This window comes from Urocitellus parryii, chromosome 11, assembly GCF_045843805.1.
Source record: "Urocitellus parryii isolate mUroPar1 chromosome 11, mUroPar1.hap1, whole genome shotgun sequence".
Taxonomy (NCBI): Eukaryota; Metazoa; Chordata; class Mammalia; order Rodentia; family Sciuridae; genus Urocitellus; species Urocitellus parryii.
The window spans coordinates 125987563-126012075 of NC_135541.1; the positions used below are offsets into that span (position 1 = coordinate 125987563).

Genomic DNA, 24513 nt, shown 5'->3' on the forward strand with positions numbered 1-24513 from the left:
AAACCTGAGGCCCCTCCTGCTCTTAATAAGCTAGAAGAATGACTGTGACTTTAGGACCAAGAAAGGAAAGGCATCCCAGGTTAGGAGACAGAGGAGGAAGGAGAGTTTGTACAATGGCCAGGTGGTAGTAGAGAAAGAACTTGGAACTTCTGAAAGAGCACATGAGCTGGCTCAAATTAGCATTATTTCTTAGAAAAGGAGTACAGCAAAACTTTGGACTCAGTGGACACTAAATATGTAGTCTATGATCTGCAGCCATTCTCTACCAAATTTATCCTGTATTTGCCTGGGCCAATAGGAACTTTTGAAATGGAAGTGAGGAATTCCTTCAGAGTCTTGTACATCAACAGATGTCTTAGTGAGAGAAAAGAGGCCACAGTAAAAATGGAGTATAACAAAATAACATTACTAAAATGCAGAAAACAATTTCAAACACTCATGGTTTACTTTTTACTGTTATAGAGTGCTCTTTGTTTTGTATTTTTAATGGATTTTGAAATAATGGCTGGATATTCAGAGAAGAACATTATGACTGCTTTATATTGGCAGTTTTGCATTTATCATTTGAGGAAAAACCTTAAGATCCACTTTATTATTAAGGAAATAATGAGGTAACCACTTTACTTTGAGGATTCTCAACATACATGCTTAGGAGAAATGTGAAATATGGTAAGTTTGGAGGAGGGAGCAAAGAGAAGTTGGTAATATTGACATGAGAGTACACAACTACTGAAACTGCCTGATGAGTGGTGGTCTACATCAGTGGTGACCTTCTGAAGAAACCAGTTGTTCAGCCAGCATGAGGCTATTAGAAGGTAGGAACTCCCCACATTCCATGACTCTCAGACCTTCTGATTCTGTTAGACTGTTACCTAGTGCACTCAGCCCTACCTCCTCACTTCTGTCTTGAGTCCATGCTATAGACTCTTTCTGATGGGAATGTGGCCTTCACAAGTTACTAGCACATGGTTCTTTCTTGGGGTGTTCATGGGGGACAAGTCTAACTCACACCTGGATTGTTATCTTGGACATGCAAATAAAAAGTGTCAATTTTTTATTAGATTTTTTTTTAGTTATACATGAGAGTAGAGCCCATTTTGATATCATATACAACCATGGAATATATCTTATTCTAATTAGGAACATACATTGAGGATGTACACAATGGTGAGATTCTCTGTGTTGTATTCCTATATGTACATAGGAAAACAACACTAAAATCTTATCTCACTTCAGAATGGCAATAATCAAGAATACACACAACAGTAAGGCTCCTTCCTTTTCTTACCATTCATTTTCTTTCCTTATCACTCCTTTTTTTCCTTCATTCCCCTTTTTCTAATACTTGGAACTTGTATTCTTCCCCTCTCCCTCCTTAGTGTAGGTTAGCTTCCAAATACCAGAGAAAACATTTAATCTTTGTTTTGGGGGGGGATTGACTTATTTCACTTAGCATGGTAGTTTCCAGATCCATCCATTTACTGGCAAATATCATAAAGACATTCTTCTTTATGGCTGAGTATTATACCAAAACCTAGGTTGACTCCATAGCTTAGCTATTGTGAATTGTGCTGCTGAAAATATTGATGTGACTGCATCACTGTAGTGTGCTGAGGACAGCCTCTTCAACAAATGGTGCTAGAAAAACTGGAAATCCTTGTGTAATCAAATGAAATTTAACCCTTAAAACTGAACTCAAAACATATCAAAGACCTTGGAAGTAGACCAGAAACCCTGCTTCTACTAGAAGAAAATGTAGGCCCAACACTAAAACATCTAGGCTCAGGAACTGAATTCCTTAAGTACACTCCTAAAGTGCAAGAAATAAAATCAAACATCCACAGATGGGATGGCATTAACCTCAGAAGTGTTAAAATTGGTGAGCAATCATCCTGGATAAAAAGCTGTATTGCAAAACCAGAAGATGGTGAGATGGTGGAAAGCTGCATTCCGTTTCAGCCTTGACTCATGAGCACAGCAGCAGCAGTACAGCTACTCAGGTTGATGAAAGAGGAATTTCACAAAATATAATATTAGACATTTAATTGGATTAGGGAATCAGAAATTTGAGTACAAAAACAAAGAAAAAGAATACATAGAAGCCAGCCCACCTGCTACATGGGTACCGAAAGCAGAAAAGATTCCCCACAAAGGGAGGACACAGAGACACACAGATTTAGTACAGAAAAACCTGAGATCAGAAAAGCTGCCTGAACTTGGTTGATCCAAAGGCTGCACTGTTTAAAATCTTTAGCAATTAGAGAAATATAAATCAATACTATACTGAGAATTCATCTCACCCCCACTCAGAATGGCAAATATTAAAAATAAAAGCAACAATAAATGATGGCAAGGATGTGAGGAAAGAGGTTAACTTAATACATTTCTAGTGGGACAGCAAATTGGTGCAACCACTCTGGAAAGCAGTATGGTGATTCCTCAGAAAACTTGGAATGGAAACACCATTTGACCCCATTATCCCAATCCTCACTTTAAACACAAAGGGTTTAAAATCAGCATACTACAGTGACACAGCCAGCCACTTCAGTATTTAATAGCAGCTCAATTCACAATAGTCAAGCTATGGAACTAACCTAGGTGCCCTACAAAAGATAAATGGCTGGGCTGGGGATGTGGCTCAAGCGGTAGCGCGCTCGCCTGGCATGCGTGCGGCCCGGGTTCTATCCTCCAGCACCACATACAAAGATGTTGTGTCCGCCAATAACTAATAAATAAATAAATATTAAAAAAAGATAAATGGATGAAGAATGTGGTATACATACACAGTGGAATACTACTCAGCCATAAAGAAGAATGAAATTATATCATCTTCCAGTAAATGGATGGAACTGGAGGCTTTTATGCTATGTGAAATAAGCCAGTCTCAAAACCCAAAGGCAGAATGTGGATGCCAACTCACAAGAAGGGAGTGGAAAATTAGAGGTTCATTGGAATAGACAAAGGGGAATGAAGAGAAGGGAGGTGGGCCTGGTAATAAGAAAGACAGGAGAATGAATAGGACACATATTTCCTATCTTCATCCATAAATACACAATGTAGCTCCCTGTCATGTAAAACCATAATAATGGGGGATCCTATTTTCAACAAGTTATACGGTGTTTGCAGGTAAATGGATAGAAATGAGAATATCATGCTACGTGAAATAAGCCAAACACAAAACGCAAAGCTTGAATGTTTATTCTCATGCAGAAACTAGAGTAAAACAAAAGAAATGGGGAGGGCAGTGAATGTGTTCCTAGTCCCTTCATGGTGGATGGTCACTCGGCTACCTTGTTGCGGGGGGGGGGGGTAGAGACGCGAAATCAACACACAGACTCCGGGAGCTGGTGAGAGAACTGGCTGGAGACCCACCTCAGGTCATTGTCCAGTAGCTCAGTTTATTTTTGGAATGCACACAACTGTTATAGGGTTTGAGTGGGGTGTGCCTATCAATCATACATAAGCCAGACAACATCCATAAGCCAATCATCTTCTGCCTTACTTAACCACACTGTGAGGAAACTCTAAATATTGCTGTCATGGCAGAAAGCAATCTAGAAGGGTCTTTAGCCCTTACTGAGTCGGGAGTTTCATGCTCTGAAGCCCCTGACTCTCAGTTTCCTGGCGAGGCAGTTTGGCAATGCTAACCACAAGTGCTGAGGATGTGGTTTCACCCCATCCTGCAGGCGCTTCTGTCAGGCCTGAAGGAAGGTGGATATTTCAGGCACTTCCAAGCTGCTAGTAGCTGCTAGCTGAGGCTGAAAGTTATTCCAACAGGGCATGATAGAATATCATCCAGATAAAGGAAAGAGCAGTATTAGAGAAGACCAAGAGACAGAGTGCAGGAATGGGTAAGGGGAGGCAATGCAGAGTGATTTTTTTTTTCATTCTAAATGGACACAATATTTTTTACCTGGTGCTGAGGATCAAATCCAGGGACTCAGGCATGTGAGGCAAGCACTCTCCACTGAGCCACAACCCCAGCCCCAGAATGAACTCTTAAAAAGTTGTTATGTGCACATATAAATATGCCATAGGGAACTCCATCTTTATGCTTAGGTAGGAAGAACCAATCAAATACAAATCAATAGATGAGCAAAAGGAAGTCTCGTGGAGTAGATGAAGGAGAATTGGGAGAGGTCAGGGAGGATGGGAGGGAAAAGAGAGGAAAAGGAGTGAATCATGAACTGAAGTCAAATTGCATGCATTTTGTCCAAATAAACCCACTACTATGTAATGCTGCACCCCTTCCCTGACACAGGAAATGGCAAGGCTTTCCTGAGGTGGATGGCGCAAGGCGACTGACCTCTGGGGCAGCAGAGCATGTTTCTGGGAATTGAATGGTTTTTGTTTGGCTTTATTGTAATTGGAATATTACTCACCTCTCATATGACCATTGAGTCTATGGGAATTAACATTACTCTCCAGGTAAACATAGCAATCCTGGAAAATAGGTCAGCTTGCAACAACTGCAATAATGTAGCCAATTCTCACAAATGGTTAAGTATTATAGCAAAACTCCCTAAGGACAAAACAGTTAAGAAAGTTTATGAAAACCTTGTCAAAGTTAATCTAAATATAAGCCTCAAGTAACTACTCCTGAAAGTCCAAATGTCCTTCCTGCTAAAGTAGGTCATAAGGAAAAGAATAATAAAAAATACAGGTCTATGTCAACAGTCATGGGGCCCTATGGGCCAGCCTACATGATTGGAGGTAGATTTTGGTATCCCCCTCGTAGACCCGGACCAGAGTCAACTCCCACCTTGCCCCCTTGGTCCTGGACAGGAAAATATGATCCCAATGTAGGGTTGATAGTAAATGTTAATAATAAATGGTTATACTATAGAGATTTAAGTAACTGGGAACAAATCAGACATAAGGGGACCCCTTGATGCTTAAAAATTAGAGAGGAAAAGTTAATCATTAGATAACAAATAAGTAGATGGTATTGGATTCAGGTACCAGGTAGCAGGGCTGAATGATATGATTCTTTGCCATTAGAGTGACTAAAAATAGTAGCCAAACCTTTCAAGTTAACCACTTGCTATAACTGTAGCACCAGTCCAGGTTTGAAATATGATAAATCAGCTTGAGGGTAGAGTAAATGTCTGGGTCATGGTTAAATACTATTAAGCTTAGCTAAGTGGAACAGCTCAAGGCAAAACACAAAATGAAAGTTAAAAGTGCTTACTGCTGCTTAGGATTAATGATTATTTTTGTCTGATTAGGCTTACTCAAAAATGAAACTGTACTTCCTTGAATAACAATTTCTGTGCTTCCTGCCTTGTAACCACAAAGTATTGTAATCATTCCAAAAAGAATAGTATATGATTCAAGGCATAAGATTCAGATTCAGCACCTTCACTTTTGTGTCTATATTTTTCCGCTGTTCCTTGCCAACTCCTTGTTACCCAATCAAGGTAGTCCTCAGAGACACCATGCTGAGGCTGGCCCCCGGCAATGTATGACTATAGAGTTCTAATTTTAAAAAAGAAATATATGTAAGAAAATCATTGTAAAATCAAAAAAAAAAAAAGGCAAAAAAAAATTCTATGGAAGTTTGGCTGTAGGTGGGAGACACATACTGTCCTGGAGCCAGTTTTCCCCCCAATTTTATTTATATAGGACAGGTTTTATGATATTTTTATATTTCACATGCTCCAATTCATTGAGACATGAATAGACAAGCTGGGGTTTATAGGGCCTAAAGACCAAATCAGGTGCTTTCTTTTTAGGTAGTCTTCCTTCTACCTCACTAGGCTCTGTCTCAGTATCACAGACCTTGCCACACTCTCTAGAGTGGCTTCCCTTTCCTTCACCTAGGGGGACCTCAGTGTGTGACAAAAGGAAATCAGGGCTGTGGGACAGTTCTAGGTGGCAGGCACATTCATTCCACATGGTAGACATCCACTTCTGCCCCAGTCTCTTGCCTGCCTCTTCAGATAAGCATGTTTACCAGACTTCTCTGGCTCTCTTCAGTATCCAGTCTCTATCTTGCTTCCCTAGTTTTGATTTGAATGTTAACAGAGGCCCACTCCCCAACCTCTTGACACATCATTCCACTTCTATGTCTTCTTCTGTTTTGCTTTTTGTTGCACCAATCCAGTTACCCTCTCCATTCACCTGTATGGCCATATCCTTTATCACGTCTGCTCATGTTTCTTCTCTAAGTCTGAGCCTTCAAGGCTCAGAATTTCAAATTCTCATGCCATAAATTCTTGGGTCATGTTAATCCTTATTTTCTCTAGTTGTGCTAAATACTCATTTTTTTTTCAGATAATGACTTCAATTTTCAAATGAAATTGGACAATTTCAGGGACTTTTTATCGTGGCCTTTAAGTAAGAAGCATCTGTGAATTGCCAAGCACAGTACCCATCTGGCAGGAACTGCTAAGCATACATTAGATTGTTGCCTTCCCCTTTTGAAGCTGCCATGGTGGGTGTGGTGTTGAGTCACATCTTCACTTCCCTCTAAAAAGGCTTCCCTGTCACTGTTTTCCCATGCACCAGCTAAGATGCAGCCCCATGGCTCAGTCTCTGCTCTTTCTCTTGTTCCCAGCCCCCAGAGGCCTGAACTGGAACCTGGCTGTGACCCACTCTCCTCTTACCAGGAACTCCTTTTTTAGGATGATTTACATTTTGTAAACTTTTGTTTTACAAAATTGAATTGAACCCAAGCCTTCCTGCATGCTAAGCAAGCATTCTGCCACTGAACTGCACCCCAGCCCTTGATCAATATTTTAACATATATATATATATGTATATTTTATATATGTATGTATGTATGTATATATATATATGTATATTTTATATATGTATGTATGTATGTATATATATATATATGTGTGTGTGTGTGTGTGTATTTTATATATGCATGTGATTTTGTGCATATTTAGGTTTCACTACAGCATTGTACTAGACAGCACATAGAAAAAAAAGTTGGTTTTTAAAATTGAACCTAACAGGTTTTTAAACTAGAAGTTACATTCATTTGGAATACCTGTCCATCAAACATTTTTCATTCTAAATAACATAAACATATCAATCTGTTGGCTTTTGCTTTTCCATGGGGCATATGTATGCTGATGACATGACTGGGAAGTTCTGGTGCCTTAGATCTTGTGTGGTGAAGGCTAGACTGTGTGTGATTTGGGGTGCAGGGTGTTTGAGGTGTCCTGAACACTGGGTGTCTTTCCTCCCTAGATTCAGTTACTTCCTCTGCAGTTTGGGATGTTGGTAAGAATTTTCTGCCTCTGGTCCTTCACAGCTCTGCTTTCTTTTCTCCTGGCTCAGATACTGTCATTGTCACTAGGACAAATGGTATAAATATGACATCTAAGAGGCTTGGACCCAATGAAGGAAAATTATTAATGCAAATAACTTGTCAGTCCTCTATAAGTGTTATGTGAATTTAGAAAATTTTCTGTGTGCAACAAAGCCTTCAGTCTTGTTCATTGACTCTTCTGTGGCTGCCTTTCTTCTCCTTTTTATTCTTGTCACAGTTGTCCTATTGCTCTTTTTGCATCATTGCCCTGTACACATTCTTTTTTTTCCTGTAGACATTCTTAAATGTGCTCTCTGTGTCCAGCTGATTTGCTTGTCTGTGCCTTTTCTATCCAGAAAACTTTTCATGTTTATGCTATTCTTCCTGAATAGCCCACTTGTCAATGAAGACAAAATTTGTCTTCTGGCAAGTTTGTCATTAGGCAATGATGTAAGAAAGTTTATAAAAATAAAGAAACCAAAAGGTCTCTATGGACTTGACCCACTCAGAATTTTTGAAGGCTGCCTTTCTTGATCCTGGGCTCTTTCATTGTCTCTTTGCATTGGTGGGAACTGAGGATATTATCATAAATAACAGCAGATCCTATATTATTGTGGTTTTCTTTTTCAGAGCTGGATTCAGATGATCCTCCAGGAATGAAGAGCTCTGCCAAGCTGGAGGGTGATACTACACGTGGCTTCTTCACCAACAAGCATGGCTGCCATACCATAGACCACATCAATGACTATACTGCTCTCAGAGAGCAGATTGGGGAGAGCAAACAGCTGGTCCAAAAGATCCTGTCTCTCTTGAGGCCCACATGCAACTTCCTGGGCCTTGAAGCTCAGAGCTCAGAGGTAGTCACACCTGCAGCTCTTAGGTTCACCTTTTCTTTGTGCCCTTTGTTCTTAATTCTACTTCCTTCTCCATTATTTATTTGTGTGGCCTGCATCTTCACTTATTCTAGCCAGGACCTTGCTTCCCTGTCTCCTGATTCATTCTAAGTTCTACTCTGTTGTAGAGGAGGCCAACTAGATATTCTCCATCAGAATCACAGAGAAGCCTGTGCAGCATTGCCACCATCAATAAAGCATTTTTTAAGTGTTGATGTCCACATAATGTTGAAATCAGCACCCTAAGACCTTCAGGATTTACAAAGTTCATCATATCCCAGATCTCCTCATGCTGAAGTGAGAGGGAGTAGCACTAGTGATGATTTTCCATTGCTGTGGTAACAACTTTCCACAAACATCATGGCTGAGAACACATCCAATTATGTTAGAATTGTAGTTAGGAGTCCCCCAGGGGTCCCATTGGTCTAAAATCACTGGGGGATACAATCATTGTATCACCCAATGGAGGACCTCAGGCACATCCTGCTTCCTTGCTTTTTCTGGCTCTAGAAACCCCTCACTTCTTGGCTGGAGGCTGCTTCCTCCACCTTCAAAACCAGCAACAGCTGGCAAAGTGCCTGATCCATCACCAGACTTCTTTGTCTCTTCTTTCATTTTAAAGATCCATGGGATTACTTGGATTGTGTAGATGATCCCGTGCCATCCAGATGGTCTCCCCTTCTCAGAATCTTTAATGTAATACCATCTGCAAAGTCACTTGCAAGATAATGAGGCATGTTTATTATCATGGGAAAAGGATCTCCTGGGAATGACATTATTCTACCTGCCACATACTCTTAATTCATGTGCAAAATAACATTGGAATTAAAAACAAAAATAAAAATAATCTTTAACTTAAGCCAAGTTAGTAAAATTAGGACACTACCTTAAAGCATAGTCTTCAAAAGCAACTCAATATTAAGTTCAAATTTAGGCCCTAGAAATTCTCCACTGATGACTTCAGGATTCCCAAGTATCAGATTTATTTTATGTGGCCCTTATTTTCTGAAAGGCTGGCTTTGAATGCAGAAATCTCATCTGAGGCTAAGAGCACACAGTGAAAGGGGGAGGTAGAGGAAGATTTGGTGTACCTGGAAGCCTGCAGACTTTTGCTCAGTACACAGAGAAGTCTAAATGGAGTGCTTGGATAGTTTTCTTTGAGTCTGCCTTGGTCTGTCTTCTCTAGAGTCTATATCATTCTCATAACTGTCTTAATATCTCCACAAATACAAAGAGAAAAATTATAACAATTTGATTTATGCAAATTATATTTCCCAAATAAGTTTAATGTGTACAATAATTAAGAGATGTTACAGTACTATTTACCCAATAGTATGTCTTACTGTTACATAAATCCCTTAGTCAAGTGGAAAACTGTGATACCTTTGAGATAATGACATGATTCAATACATGACAGTGTTAACATATTAACATTCACTTATATTTATTAATATGTTGCATGCATAATATGAATATAGGTAAAAAGGCACTGTAAACTGGGCAAGGTGGCCCATGCCTGTAATCCATGCAAATTGGCAAGCTGAGGAAAAACTTTCACAAGTTCAAAGTCAGCCTTAGCAACTTAGTGAGGTTTAGGCAACTTAGCAGACCTTGCCTCAAAATTTAAAAGAGTTGGGGAAGGGAGGGGTGTGTGTGTGTGTGTGTTTGTGACTGAGAATGTGGCTCAGTGGTTAAGCATCCTTAAACTTAACCCACAGTACAAGAAATGAAGTTTTAAAAATTAAAAATTTTAAAAATATATTTCTTATAATTTTCTCCTACATTCAAAAGTGCAAATATTCAGTAATCTTTGATTTATAAGAAATGCATATCCTTTCAAAGATGAGCTATCTGCACTCTGGATGTATAATATCTACAATGATTTTGTTATCTCTCCATATCTCCTAATAATATTTAATAAATTTTATTAAAAAATTAAAGCCAGTTGTTCATTTTCTATATTTAAATTATTTTCTCTTTTACTGACCCTCAAGTACATCAAGTTATGAGGTATGGATAAGGACTTTAGTATACTTCCTTTATATTTGTCAAGGTTTTTATTGTAAATATTTCACTATTAAATATGACACATATTTTGGAAAATGCTGTTTAACATTCACTACAGGAATAAGGTTTCAGATGTTTAATAAATTTGAAATTTAAATAAGGGATTGGAAACATTATTTAACTTTGTAAGGTTGCTGAGGATTATGAATTCTCCAAAGTTCAATAATGTTTGAGCAATGTCTATGAGTTTTGAAACAAATTTTTCCACTTGACCTCTTCTACTAGTATGTTTTCTAGGTGTTGAATAAGGGGTGACCAATTGTGGGAGACATTTTCACAGTGTAACAGTTTTTCATTTGAATAATTTTTCTCTGCTATAATAATTTGTAGAAGTTGTCTCCAATATAAATTCTCTGATGTCTAGTAAGGTTTGATGGATGATTAAAAGCTTAGCCACATTCTTTGCATTTCTAAGTCTTCTCTCCAGTATGAACTCTGCTGTGCTTAATAAGGCTTGATTTTTGACTATAAACTTTGTCACATCCTTCACATTTGTAAGGCTTCTCTCCAGTATGAATATTTCTGTGGCAATTAAGGGCTGATTTTTGAATATAACCTTTGCCACATTCTTCACATTCATAGGGCTTCTCTCCAGTATGAAGTCTGCTGTGGTAAATAAGGCTAGTTTTTCGATTAAAAGCTTTGCCACATACTTTGCATTGGTAGGGTTTCTCTCCAGTATGGATTCTCTGATGGCGAACAAGGCCTGATTTTTTGCTAAAACCTTTGTCACATTGTGTACATTTGTAGAGCTGCTCTCCAGTATGAAGTCTGCTGTGGCAAACAAGGCTTGATTTTTCATTAAAAGCTTTGTCACATTCTGTACATTTGTAGGGCTTCTCTCCAGTATGAATCCTCTGGTGGGGAATAAGATACGCTTTTTTAATAAAAGCTTTGCCACATTCTTTACATTTGTAGGGATTCTCACCAGTATGAATTCTTCTGTGGTAAGTAAGGTTTGATTTGTCATTAAAAGCTTTGTCACATTCTTTACATTTGTAGGGCTTCTCTCCAGTATGAAGTCTGCTGTGGCGAACAAGGCTACTTTTTTGATTAAAAGCTTTGCCACATATTTTGCATTGGTAGGGCTTCTCTCTAGTATGGGTTCTCTGGTGGCTAATAAGACTTGATTTTTTACTAAAAGCTTTGCCACATTCTTCACATTTGTAGGGCTTCTCTCCAGTATGAAGTCTGCTATGGTGAATAAGGTTTCCTTTATGATTAAAAGCTTTGCCACATACTTTGCATTGGTAGGGCTTCTCTCCAGTATGAATTATTCTATGGCAATGAAGGGCTGATTTTTGAGTATAAACTTTGCCACATTCTTCACATTTGTAGGGCTTCTCTCCAGTATGAATTTTTCTATGGTAATTAAGGGCTGATTTTTTAGTATAAACTTTGCCACATTCTTTACATTTGTAGGGCTTCTCTCCAGTATGAACTCTGCTGTGGCAAATAAGGCTACTTTTATGATTAAAAGCTTTGCCACATACTTTGCATTGATAGGGCTTCTCTCTAGTATGGGTTCTCTCATGGCTAAAACGTCTTGACTTTTTACTAAAAGCTTTGTCACATCCTGTACATTTGTAGGGCTTCTCACCAGTATGATTTCTGCTGTGATAAATACTGTGTTTTTTTTTAATGAAAGATTTGCCACATTCTGTACATTTGTAGGGCTTCTCTCCTGTATGAATTCTCTGAAGGTGAATAAGCTGTGTTTTTTTAATGAAATCTTTGCCACATTCTTTACTTTGGTAGGGCTTCTCTCCAGTATAAATTCTCTGATGGCAAATAAGGTGAGATTTTTCATTAAAAGCTTTGTCACATTCTCTAAATTTGCAGGGCTTCTCTTCAATACGAATTCTATGGTGGTGAATAAGGACTGACTTTTGATGATATAATTTATGATGTTCATTCTCACTCACAATTTTCCATATTTTTCTTTGTTGTGAATAGTCAAGTTCATAATTTCCATATTTTCCATTTATCACTTTTTGAAGTATATGTTTTATGCCCTGGTCTTGTGAAAATTCTTGGGTATGATGAGAAGCCATGTCTGAAATAAACCAATATAAAAATTATTTTACTTACTAGGCTGAAATGAATATATTTTCATAGTAAGATATGAAATTATCACCATGTCAAGAAATTAGTGAGGTAGCAGATTAGTAAATCCAAGGTCATCATTATTCCAGAAATATATAAGTTAAAAATGTACAGACAAAATTACCTTGTGAAAATTACTGAAACTATGTAGAGATCACAGTTTCCAAGAGAAGAATATTACTAAGGATAATAATAGAGAGAAGAAAATATGTAACTTTTCCCAAATACAGCCATTGCTCCTCCACAATATAGTATTGTGCATTTAGAAAAAACTTCACCAGCTACTTTCATTCTCAGTAGAACAGGGGAAATATAAAAGATACACACAAGCATTTAGGGCTTTCTTGAAGTATTTGAAAACTGCTTTCTGTCTACCATGACACAGAGACCTGGAATTAACAGATAGATTTTGGATGATAATACCACAGTTATTTAACAAGAGTAAAGAGACTCTGGACTCTTTTAATAAGAAAAATACACACATATGTCTAGAAAAATTCTCCATGAAAACGAGTTTGGAAGGGAATAAAAACCTTACAGAGCCTACATCTATATTATCTGGATAAAGCCAACATGACCTTCAAGAATAATAAATTGTTTTTTACTTTTTAAAATTTGTATTATTTGATGATTTGTTTCATTGAAAAATTCAACTTTGTGTATTTACTAAGTATATCATGGTATTTTAAAGTATATATACAAAGTGAAATGACTAAATGAAGTGAACCAATACACGCATTATTTCACATATTTATCAGTTTTGTGCTTACAAAGCATTGCATTCATTCTATGAGTATTTACCAAGAACATAATATACTACACTCACCATGTGATACAAAAATACTCTTGACCTTCTTATGCCCATTCAAGTAAAAATTTGTAAACTTTTACTAACAATATTGCTGAGAGCCACAGCCCAGTTGGAATGATGCATGGCATTTTTGCCAGAAGGGAGTGGTTGAAAGGTGACACCAGCGAGCCATTGAGATGATGATGGTTATGTTAAGCTGTGTATTCAATTGTATATTAGACCCCTGCTGTCCGCCTCAGTGGAGTTCTCACGGGGATTCCTGGGTAGTTTGCGTTGGTTGGGGAAGTTCCAGAGGAGGGATTTCCGGTTGGTGGTGTTCCTGGAAGGGCCGAGTGGGTGGCGTTCGCAGGAGTTCGGACAATAAAGGAGTTCGGACAATAAAGGAGTTCCTGTTTGAACCTACAAGTGCCTCATGGTAGCTCAGTAATTTTGTGCCCAGCCAGACTGCGGCATATGGTGGCCCACGCAGGGAACGCCTAAGGGTAAGTGATAAGGTAAACTGCTCGATTCTGGGGGCAGTGCGAGAGGACGGGTAACCATTTAAAGATTCTTCTTTTGTTTTGTTTCACTTTTGTTTTAAGTTGCCAGTCCCTGGAGATGGGTGGGATGGAAGAAAAACAGCTCACATCTGAGGAAAAACTATTTGCATCTGAAGAACAGATGGGGAGAAAGGGCGGATGGACATTTCAGGAGGATAGAAAGGCTGATATAATGAATTTTTGTTCCATTTTTGTTTCATTTTGCCTCAGTTTTGTTTTACATTATCTTAGTGAGAGGTATCTTCGTCATGGAAATATGGAATTAAAAATTAATAAGATCCAAACCGAAAGGGTGTTAAGTAAAGTGCTAGAGGAAGGAGGCATCTCAGTAAAATCAAGAACAGTTAGGGCATATGTTAAGATGATACAAAGGTGTAGGCCATGGTTCATTAAAGAGAGGTTGTTAAATATATCACAATGGAATCATCATGGTGAAGATTTTAAGATACAAAAGGAAAGCCCAGGAACTTTGCCAGTTGGCATATTACCATGTGGACGTTATTACAATCTTCTTTGCTTAGTCTAGGAGAAGACATTTTAAATCAAGTAAAAGAGGAAGACTCTCGAGTTAGAGGAAAAAAGTTTAGAGAAGGAGGGGCAATCAGGAGAGAAATTACAATGGGAGGTTGCTACTAACACCTTTCTATCACCAGAGGGCGTAAGTGTCTAACAAACAGCTCCGCCTATGGAGACAATATATGCTAAGTGGCCATCAACCCCCGTAGTTGATAGATGGGATCCTGAGACACGACCTGAAAGATTAGCATGTCCTGTATTTGAGGTGGCAGGAGGGCAGCAAAATCACCATGTTTTAGATTTCAAAACAGTGAAGCAGCTAAAAGAGGCTGTAACAACCTATGGTCCTCAAGCACCCTTCACTGTAACCATGGTCGAATCCATTATCAACTTGAACATGACGCATGCAGATTGGAATAGTATGTGTAAAGCTGTGCTAAATGGAGGACAATACCTGTTATGGAAGGTTGCCAATGAGGAATTTTGCAAGGAGATGGCTAGGCGAAATGCAGCAGCCGGTTATCCTCAGAGAAATCTAGATATGTTCTTAGGAAAAGGACCTTATGAGGGTCAGCAGCAACAAATTGCATATGATCCTGCTATATACTCACAAATTGCTGCAGATGCGGTTGGAGCATGGAAGACTTTACAAGGACATGGAGATTTACAAGGTCAATTATCTAAGGTAATACAAGGAGCTAATGAACCTTGCGCTGAATTTGTAGATACGCTTATTCAAACGGCTACCAGAGTTTTTGGGGACACAGAACAAGCAATGCCATTGATTAAACAGCTAGCCTGTGAGCAAGCAAATCGATGGTGCAAGGAGGCCATTAGACCATGGAAAAATGAAGATTTAAACACATATATTAAATTATGTAGAGACATTAATGAACAAGGGCAAGTCTTGGCAGCTGCAGTACAACAGGCTTTAGATGCCAGGTCAAAAACATGCTACAATTGTAAACAAACAGGACATTTTAAAAGGAATTGTCACATAGGAGGAGAGTTTAACAAAACTAGGTATCAAAGGGGTAGAATACCGGGTATTTGCCCACGATGCTGTAGAGGGAGATATTGGGCTAATGAATGCTGTTCTTAAACCAGCATAGAGGGTGCTCTGTTATCAAAAAAGGGAGGTTTACCCACAATATCATGGAGAAAAGCATTGGGCTCCATTGCCAAAAAACGGACAGGGAGGCCCAATGCTCCAGGGCCCACAACCACAAACATACAGGGCAATGGAGGAACTCAGCAACACCATCAGGGTAGTGCCCAGGACACATTATCCATTAAATCCCTCATCAGACAAACCAGAAGGAGCGCAGGTTTGGACACCTGTGCCTCTGCCAGAGCAGTACTAACTCCAGAGATGGGAGTTCAAATCATTCCCACAGAGGTAAAAGGACCTCTTCCCCAAGGAACAGTAGGCTTATTATTGGGACACAGTTCTTCTACTCTAAAAGGACTTATGATAAAATTATAGCCAGTTCTCCAAGGGGTATATCAGTAATTTCATCAGGAGATAGAATAGCACAGTTATTAATAATACCCAGCCTACATGATAAATTTTCTAGCCATACTATAGGAAAGAGATTCCAGTTGATTAGGTTCCAAAGGTGTAGATTGGGCTATGCTTTCTTTAAATTTAAATTCTCACCCCATGCTAAAACTAAATGTTCAAGGATATGAATTTAATGGGCTGCTGGATACAGGTGTAGACCTTAGCATTATCTCTCGTCAAGAATGGCCAAAACATTGGCCATTACAACCAGCCACTCAAACACTTCGAGGCCTCGGAGTGGCAAATAATCCCCATAGGAGTACAATGGTATTAGATTGGAAGGATCCTGAAGGATGTGACGGAACTATACAGCCATATGTATTGGATCATCTTCCTATAAATTTATGGGGACAGGATGTCCTAGATCAATTAGGTTTGACATTAACAAATAACATCAATCCAAATGTGCCCACTATTATGGCTAGATAAGGTTTTAGGAAAGGAAAAAGATTAGGAGAACAAAAACAAGGTATAGCAGCACCAATACAAATAAATCAAGGAACAGACAGACATGGATTGGGTTTTCAGGAGGGGTCATTGAGACAATAAAAATTACTTGGAAATCAGAAAGGCCAGTATGGGGTCCTCAGTGGCCCCTGACTAAAGAAAATATACAAGCAGCCCATGACCTGGTCAAACAACAATTAGTGGAGGGACATATACAACCTTCTGTATCTCCCCATAATACTCCCATTTTTGTCATCAAAAGAAATCTGGTAAATGGAGATTATTGCAAGAATTAAGACCATTAATAATGAGATGATTATGGGACCTGCTGAATCAGAGATTCCCCAATTGTCTGCTTTGCCAAAAACCTGGTATGTTTTAGCTATAGATATTAAAGATTGTTTTTTTTCAATTCCAATTCATCCTGAGGATAGTCCACATTTTGCATTTACTATCCCTGCACTGAATCATGAAGGTCCTGATCAGAGATATGAATGGAAAGTACTCCCTCAAGGGATGGCTAACAGCCCAACTATATGTCAAATTAATGTTAACGAAGCAATCCAGGCACTTAGAAATCAAAATCCTGAACTATAAATATTTCACTATATGGATGATGTATTATTAGCACACAAAGATAAAAACACATTGCTAGAATGTTATGCCACACTTACAAACTTATTAAAAAATTATAATCTAGAGATAGCAATAGATAAAGTACAATTAAATTTTCCAATTAATTATTTAGGAGTTCTATTATCCTCAACCATGGTCCGTCCATCAAAAATTCAAATACGAGTAGATCAACTCAAATCACTTAACGACTTTCAAAAATTATTAGGAGACATAAATTGGATAAGGCCTTATCTAGGCATACCAACAGGAGAGTTGGGACCTTTATTTGATATCCTAAAAGGTCTATCAGATCCAAATTCACCCCAAATGTTAAAGCCTGAAGCAAGAAAGGCATTAAAAACAATTGAAACATATATGGAAAATATGCATTTGGATAGAATTGATATAAGTTTGCCTTTATTATTTATTGTACTACCAACAAAAATATTCCTACAGGAGTATTTTGGCAAGAGGGTCCATTATTGTGGATACATTTATCTTATTCTCCTAACACTATTCTTACTAGGTATCCTGAGGCTGTAGGACAATTGATACTCAAAGGAATAAAAGCAATAAAGGGACTGTTTGGAATTTCTCCTAATAAAATTCTTACTCCATATACTATGGATCAAATTGAAGAGTTAGCTAATGAGTTAAATACTTGGGCAATAATCATGTGTAAATCTAATGTTTCATTTGATAACCACTTACCATCTAATCCTTTGTTGTCTTTTTGGTCTTCGTATCCTGTAGTTTTTCCAAAAATGACAAGAAAAACACCTACCATGAATGCTCCAAATATATTCACTGATGGGTCAAATAATGGTACAGCAGCAGTAGTTAACCCTGATCAAACTTTTACATTTTTATTACCCAAACATTCAGCTCAAAAGGTAGAGCTTAATGCAGTATTACAAGCTTTTGTGATGTTTAAAGATTCTGTATTTAATTTATTTTCTGATAGTCAGTATATAGTTAATACTATAGTATCAGTTGAAGATGCTGGTAGGATTTATCCTTCCTCTACTGTTTTCTATTTGTTTTCCACTATAAAAGTCTAATCTGGGACAGAAAAGATCCATTCTTTATAGGACATATCAGGGCACATACAGGATTGCCTGGAACCCTTAGGTTGGCAATGATTTAGCAGATAAAACTACACATGACATACATATTTTCTCTACACCAGAAGAAGCTACAAATTTTCATAAAAGGTTCCATGTCAATGCTAATACTTAAAAAAATGGTTTTAAAATAACTAAGGAAGAAGCTAGACAAATAATAAAACAATGTCAAAATTGTGTGACCTTTTTACCACAGGATAATCTTGGAGTCAATCCTAGAGGACTGATACCTAACCATACTTGGCAGATGGACGTCACACACTTGCCAGAATTTGGAAAATTAAAATATTTGCATGTTACAGTTGATACTTCCGGATTTTTGATGGGCTCCCTTCATGCTGGAGAAAAAACTAAAGATATTATAGCTCATTGCTTACAAAATTTTGCCACTGTGGGCATTCCAAAACAGTTTAAAACAGATAATGCCCCTGGTTATACTTCTACCTCTTTTAAACAATTTTGCTCATCATTTGGCATTATTCATAGAACAGGAATCCCATACAATCCACAGGGACAAGGCATAGTTGAAAGAGCTCATTAAACTATTAAAATGTACTCATTAAAGCAAAAAGAGGGAATTGGGAAGGGGTATATATCCCCCAAAGATAAACTTAAAATAACCCTTTTTACTCTAAACTTTTAAAATTTGGATTTATCATTCCGCTTAGTGCTGCAGAAAGGCATATGTGTCCAAAAAATGTACATAAGCCCGAGGTACTTTGGAAGGATATTCTAACAGGACAATGGAAAAGTCCTGACCCAGTGATTGTCTGGAGTTGGGGGTCTGTTTGTGTGTTTCCACAGGGAGAACAGCAGCCAATTTGGATTCCATAGAGATTTCTACAGACCAAAAAAAAAAAAAGATGATTTGGCTCAAATCCATAACAGCTGATATCCAGAACTCCAATTTGTCTATCCTTACATTTGTGACAGTGGTTCTCCCACATCTGGAGGCTACTGAAACCATGATGCTTTTTTCAATATCTATTTTATTATTGCCCTTTCCCACATCATGAAGTTCTATTTTATTTTTTGAGCTCATACAGACCTAGGTTAATGTTTTACTTTTTCCTTTTTTTTTTTCTTTTTGGTTAAATTTTTTTCTGATCAGCTCTATTTTTTGACTGTGGAGTTTTTAAACATTGCAATGGAGATTTCACCTGTGAAAAGCTACAAGGCCTTTACTATTATGTTACGTGTTGTATGTATTGTATTATGTGTGCACACTTCTGTTTTGTGTTGTATGTCTGTATATGCGTATGTCCATATATCATATATGAGGAGCGCTCATGAAAAAAGGGATCCAATTTTTTTTTATTCACGTGATTTAAATGGTTTAATTAATTGGGTAAACATCTGTTGAGGATTGTTTTAAAATGTGAACAAAAAAGGAGGTTAATAGATATGTTTGATTACTTTCACCTTTCCTTTTCGTTACATCTAATTCTATTCAGGATATTAAATTGTTTAGAAAATTGCTTTCTTTTAGTGCCTGCTGGAATGTTACATAATTTTTTTTTAGCCATCATTGCCAGAATTCCTATCTTCATCCCAGTGCCGGTGAAGACAAAGATAGCTATCACAACAAACTGTATAAACTGATGCATCAATGAATAAAGTAACTCAACAAGTGATGCTCAATCAAGGAGTCAATTTACTTTAGGAGGAAATGAACATATTAACATGTGGTAATGCTGGGGTATCTTTGCTGATGGTGTCTTCGGTGGTACAATTCTTCCAAAAGGAACCGTCATTTGGCTTGGTGTTATGGCATTTTGCATCCTTCTCCCTTCTGCTTGTGATGGTCTAAAATTTGGGGGCCAACAGAGGTGAGGCAAAGAACCTCACCCCCCCACACACTGGTGCAAAAGCCTATCCATAATTAGGCTGGACCGGTAGTCAATGACGGGTAAGATCCAATTGCAATGGTACCAACCTAAGACAGAAGGCTGACACCTTGAGATCAGCTCATCCGATGACGGGTAAGCACCATATGTAGTATTGGATAACCTAAGACAGGCACGTTCCCTAAGCCACATGCTTGTTGTTTAATTAAACAGAAGTGGGGAGATGCTGAGAGCCACAGCTGAGTCAGAATGACGCATGGCATTTTTGCCAGAAGGGAGTGGTTGAGAGGTGACACCAGCGAGCCATAGAGATGATGATGGTTATGTTAAGCTGTGTATTCAATTGTATATTAGACCCCTGCTGTCTGCCTTGGGCAGCCGCTACTTTGGAGTTCTCTCGGAGATTCCTGGGGTGTTCACATTGGTTGGGGGAATTCCGGAGGAGGGTTTTCTGGTTGGTGCTGTTCCTGGAAGGGCTGAGTGGGTGGCGTTCCCGGGAGTTTGGGCAATAAAGGAGTTCCTGTTTGAACCTACAAGTGCCTCGTGGCGGCTTGGTTATTTTGTGCCCAGCCAGACTGCGGCACAATATGCCAACACACCACAAAACACAGTACCTGGTCACCACAATTTTCCTCTCTGAATTTCTAACTTCCACATGTGAATCAAATTCTCCTGCAACTGACTTTCTGTATCTGCCTTATTTCACTTAATGCAAAATCCTGCAAATTCATCCTATGTTACTTTAAATGACAAGATATTTTTATATCTAAACAGCAATGGCATATAAATACCACACTTTTACTAATTTGATCATTGATGGGCACATAGGTTGAGTCCATATCTTGAATATTGAGAGCAATGTTTTCACTGAATAAAATAGTGGAGCTATCTCTTCCACATGCTGATTTCATCTCTTATGGATACATATTTAATATTGGCATTTCTGTATCATGAGGTCATTCTACTATTTTTTTTTTAAGATAGAGAAAGGAGGGCAGGAGAGAGGGGGGGAGGGAAAGAGAATTTCTTTTTACTATTTATTTTTCAGTTTTCAATGGACACAACATCATTATTTTTTATTTTATGTGGTGCTCAGGATCGAACCCAGTGCCCAGCGCATGCCAGGTGAGCAAGTTACCACTTGAGCCATATGCCCAGACATCATTCTACTTTTAATTATTTTTGTGTGGTGCTTGGGATTAAGCCCAGGGGTGCTATACCACTAAACTAAAACATAGCTATTTTAAAATTGTTTGAGACATGATGTTCCTAAATTTCTGTGACTTGCCTCAAAATTAAAATCTTTTGTTGGCTTCCCAGTTAGCTACGATTACAAGCTTGTAGCACGATATTTGCCTTTTAAAATTTATTTTAAAATTTCCATACTGTTTCTACAAGAACTATGTAATCTACTGTTGTCTGTTTTTTTAATGGACAAATCAACTAACAATAGTACAGCACATAAAGATAAAGAAAACCATGGTTTAATCAAAGTAACAACAACAAAAAAAATTTTAGGAATTGAGCATTAGGATAGTGAGAGTTATGAATTACCCAGAACACTAAGTAAGCATTTGAAGACAGTTTGGTTAACTAAATTCAGACAAAAATTGTTAATATAAATAAGCCTAAATTGTGAATGTGAATAATTCCTCAAGAAAAAAATGTCTGAAAGAGGCATTCATGGTGTGTAAAATTGTAATCTTAGCAATCTGGGAGAGGCTGAGCAGGAAGACTATAAGCTGAAGTCCAGTCTTAGCAACATAGTGAGACCCTGTGAAAACTTAAAAACCTATAGAATATATAAAGGGAAATGGAATATATATATAAGTGGAATATATATAATGAAAATATATAAGGGAAGTGGGAGAGATATTGAAGCATGCCACTATGAAAAGTGATAAACCACAAGTTAAAACATTAAGCAAAGTAGAAAAAACAATTATAAGAATTATAGAATAGAACTTTCAAAGTAACAGTAGCAAATTCTTTACTTTTAAAAAATTATTTTATTATTAATGCATTATTACAAACCACAAATCAAAAGGAAAAACTTTACTAACAAAATTAATCTAAAAAGGAAAAAGGAATTGCTGAATCAATTCCACAGAGAGTGTGGTGAAAAATGGAGCATGGCCTGCTCCCCAAGGTGCTCTGGGGTGCTCCAGCCCTAGGCCAGTGAGGAGCTGTGGAGCTTGTGAAAGCCTATAGTTTCTGCCCTGCAGACCCCTGGAGCTCCTAATGTTGTTGCCCACTGGTTGGCCAAGGCTGTGAAGAACCTGAACAATATATTTGATATGGTGAACAGTAAGTTTTGTTTTGTGGTTTTAATTACAATTAAAATTTCAAATAACACATAAAATATAAAAATAATTGCAAAATATTTTAAATCTACCTTTGAAATCTCTTTACCCAATACATAAGAAAAAACTCATAAGTATATAAATAAAGTGCATGCATGTAATCCAGGTACTAGGAATTCTGAGGCAGAAAGATTGCAATTTCAAAGCCATCCTCAGTAACTTAATGAGAACCTTCCTCCAAACATAAGTAGAAAGGGACTGGGGCATATAGCTCATTATTAGAGCACGCCTGGTTTTATCCCTGCTACATTAACATATAGAAAATTTACATTACTCTGTTCATAGGCAGGATAATAAACTAATCCAGATAAAATATAAATGTCATTAAAAGGGTATAATATTTATGCAAGCAAGTAAAAGCACATGTAATTTTATTAGAAACAGAAACAAGGATCATGCATATCTTAATTTAAACTTACATTGTCCTAATTTGTGAAATAATGGAAATTGCCATCTAATCATAAAATATGGATAAAAATAAAACAGTACTAAATTATGTGAGAAAACCTACTCCACAACATAAGACCTATTCAATAAAATGGAAGAAAAAGAAAATTTAACAAACAAAATTGTATATATCCACAGATTTACTATTTTACAAACCTTTTTATGTAACTACAATTGGCAACTGTGACTATAGATCCCAAAAGAGCATTCATTATAAACCCTGATTTTCACTTTACAGAAAATCCATTACAAGTATTTATAAAGAGCTCTGATAAGGAAATTTTAATGAATAAATATATGAATAATATTGGAGAGATTGCTTTATAATATTAATTTGCCGCAGTCTGGCTGGGCACAAATCATGAGCCACTGAAGCAGGAACAAACTTTATTTCTGAACTCCACTAGCACACTCCACACACGCTCCCCGGGAACTCTCCCAAATGCCAAGCAGCTCCTCCAGGAACCACCAACCGGAAATCCCTCCTCCTGCACTTCCCCAACCAATGGGAACTCTCCGGGAATCCCCATGAGAACTCCAAAGTAGCACGAGAACTCCAAAGTAGCAGGCCGAGGCAGACAGTAAAGGTCTAATATACAACCGAATCAATCCAGCATCATCTTAATGGCTTGCCTCTCAACCAATACTATTGGCAAAATGCCAGGGGCCATTCCGACTGAGCTGTGGCTCTCAGCATTAATTTATTACAATGGTTTGACCTAGAGTTCTCCAAAAACATACATCAATTTCCTAAAGGCCCACAAATAATATCATGCTGACCCTCATAAGCTAAGGGGGGTTTTGGTGGTTAATTTGAATATACTGGTACATCACTGGAGAAAAAAGGAGACTTTAAAGAATTTGAAAGCATGATAAACATAGGGCATATGTGTTCAATGACAACAAGAGAAATAAACCTAAGCTTCTAAAAAATATTTTCTGGTGGATAACTTCTCCATCAACACTTTGAAGTTTGACGTCCTCCTTGACATTTGGGGCTCTCAATGTGTCCAATGCTATGTGTAGGCCACAATATTTTACATCACTGAATTCCTCTAAGTACCACTTATGTAAAGTGAAGAATATATAACTAACCAAGAAAGGAAGAGATTAAAGACTCAAAGGAATATTATTAACATTTATCTGTACCAAACAATGCCTTTTTCTTGAAAGCACAAATCTAAAACTTATTCTTGCAGAGAACTTTCCAGAAATATCTTCAAGGGAAGAAAATTTAAAAACAATAATTAAAAATTAGTTATACTTACCCAAGAACACCATGTTTCTGTAGGTCTCTAACATTACATCACTATATAATTTTTGCTGAGCAGGCTGCAGGCATTCCCACTCCTCTTCAGTGAAATCAATGGCCACATCCCTGAATGTCAACAGTTCCTGAAGTAAGAATAGGTAAATAAATAGCACCTTGACCATATGATAATTCAGAGTTTGTAATCTAAGTAAAGTTGAGCTGAGTGCTGGGGATGTGGCTCAAGCATAGTGCGCTCTCCTGATATGCGTGCGGCCTGGGTTCAATCCTCAGCACCACATACAAAAAGAACCAAAGATGTTGTGTCCGCCGAAAACTAAAAAATAAATATTAAAATTCTCTCCCTCTCTCATCTCACTCTCTCTCTTAAAAAACAAAATAAAGTTGAGCTGAGAGTTTGTAAAAGGATTCTCATGTAAGTGATGACTTTATTTATAAAGATACTTTCAAACACAGTGTTACCATTATCTACCTCTGAAGAAAAAGTGACATAAGTCCAAAAAGAGTGTATATACTCCACATTTATGAAATAAAATATAAAATTCAGGCATCAACACAAGACTATACATTTGTTATTTTTATAACATAATCTAAATTATATATATCTCTCATATGAGAAAGTTATGATGACTAAGAAGGG

At 37.7% G+C, this 24513-nt stretch overlaps 1 protein-coding gene across 1 annotated transcript in view; it reads right to left on the reverse strand.

Annotated features, from left to right (window-relative positions):
• Positions 1-10202: 10202 nt before the first annotated feature.
• Positions 10203-24513, reverse strand: part of LOC113177821 (uncharacterized) — a 55554-nt gene continuing 41243 nt past the window's right edge. The window contains exons 3-4 of the mRNA XM_026382340.2: positions 23872-23998; positions 10203-12280 (exon numbers count right to left, since the gene is read on the reverse strand). Coding sequence (XP_026238125.2) covers positions 10635-12280; positions 23872-23998 — 1773 coding nt within the window. The 3' untranslated portion in view covers positions 10203-10634. The remainder of the gene's footprint in view (positions 12281-23871; positions 23999-24513) is intronic.